Source organism: Alligator sinensis, unplaced genomic scaffold (assembly GCF_000455745.1).
Source record: "Alligator sinensis unplaced genomic scaffold, ASM45574v1 scaffold240_1, whole genome shotgun sequence".
Classification (NCBI taxonomy): Eukaryota; Metazoa; Chordata; order Crocodylia; family Alligatoridae; genus Alligator; species Alligator sinensis.
This window is the reverse complement of record NW_005841902.1, coordinates 3,487,668-3,489,443: the sequence shown is the minus strand read 5'-3', so window position 1 is coordinate 3,489,443 and position 1,776 is coordinate 3,487,668. Positions and strand designations below refer to the sequence as shown.

Here is a 1,776-nt window from a genome sequence, read left to right as displayed (position 1 = left end):
TGCAAGAGGAATGAATGGTTGGAAGTTTCCTGCTGTAGAGGTGGGGGGTGGAACTGGGAAATGTCACCTCTTATTTTGCCACTGAAAATCAGAGTTTTTTTGTTCACTAGACACACATGTTGCACCCTCCTCCCCACTACACCTGCAACAGCAGCAAGCCTCAGGATGGTGCCTCTGCACCATGTGCTGCCACTGCCCAGGGCAGAGTACTAGCCAGTTATGCCTCTGGTATAAGACTAAGCACTTGTAGATGACTACTAGGTGTCCAGGCTGTTGTTAGGACACTCTCCTAAAAAGCCATTAAATGCTAAAAACATGCTGCTTTCTCAGCATCACATATATACCATTACATACATTTTGTGTGCAGTCTCTGAATATGTTACACTGCATGCCATTGTACATAGTATACAACTCATGAGAAATGTTGAGGACCTTACATACCTTACATGAGAACCTTACATACATACTTTTGGATTGGATTTGATTACAAAGCAGCATTAATGAGACTGCATTTCTCTGAAAGTATTGCAGGTAGAATGATCCAGCTGGGAACGTGACTGAAAAGAATGACTTCTTGGTTTGTCTGAATGACTTTTTGGTTCAGTACAATTTCTTTTGGCAAGCACTGTGAGAGAATGCTGCTTTCCACTCAGGTTTCATTAAGACTGATGGCCATTAAGAAGGAGAGGTTGTTTTGAGGCACAAAGAGAAGGTAGGCAGCCAAATATTTTTGGCTTTCACTGAAAGTCAAGTACCTCACTTTCCAAATGTGCTTTTGAAAAATTTCCCCTTTATTAACTAAATGTATTTGCAAGTCTCTTTTATGCAGTGCATTAGGTGTGTTGAAGTACAATAATGGTTAAAAGTAAAATTGTAATGTAGATTATAATAGGCAAACAACATCTTATAAATAAAGGCTAAATACACCATTACATTGATGGCTGTTCAGAAGTCAACATCTGCCAACTTACACTATACACTTGCCAGAATTGATTTCCTCAGTATAAAGGGAAATAACTCAAATATCTTACATATGCCCCAAAATACTGAGCTTTAAATGGTGACTTCTGAGTTCTAGATCTTTTCTACTACAGAACTTTTTTCAAGTTCAAATGTACTTTTGTGAATCAGAAAAAGAGTGTAAACATTGTGCAGATCTTGAAGGACACGTTCTATAAAAGAGCGACCTATGTTGCTCTTTTATTTTGATAGCATTTTTATAAATTACAGAGCTTTTCAACAGACAATAATTAGGTGTTGTAGAAGCACTTAGCCAATTTTGGCAAAAAAGGTTAAGGGTAAACAAAAGTAAACAATATAACAGATCACTTTTACGACGCAAAAATACTCACTTTCCAATTGGGAAGGAATAACTGTTTCTTTTCCTCATGGCCACTATGTGGCTTATCATTTTCAGTTTGATTCATTTGATTCTGCTCTGGAAAAAAAAGAAAATCACTTCAGTTTGAATGTTGGCACTTAAGGGGCTAGAGAAAGAGATAGATGGGTGGGAGGAAATTAGACAAATGTGAAGAGGAATAATCAAATGCCGAAAATCAGATACTGGATGACTCAACATTATTATGGATTGAACAGACTCATCGAAGTTAGAAATGGTCCATTTCTTTTTGCCAGTCAAAGCCAGTTTTCAATTGTAGATCTCCATGTTTTTGTCCAGCATAGTTTTAAACATTTTTAGAGATGGGATATCAACCCACTTTTTCTGGAAGGTTAGTCCAGAGTCAAGAAGTTTAAAATTTCAGATACTTCTTTCCC

At 37.3% G+C, this 1,776-nt stretch overlaps 1 protein-coding gene across 1 annotated transcript in view; it reads right to left on the bottom strand.

Moving 5' to 3' along the window:
- The window catches only part of LOC112549371, an 8,649-nt gene that overhangs the window by 5,181 nt on the left and 1,692 nt on the right, over positions 1 to 1,776 (bottom strand). Inside the window, exon 3 of the mRNA XM_025197637.1 lies at positions 1,353 to 1,438. Coding sequence (XP_025053422.1) covers positions 1,353 to 1,427 — 75 coding nt within the window. The 5' untranslated portion in view covers positions 1,428 to 1,438. The remainder of the gene's footprint in view (positions 1 to 1,352; positions 1,439 to 1,776) is intronic.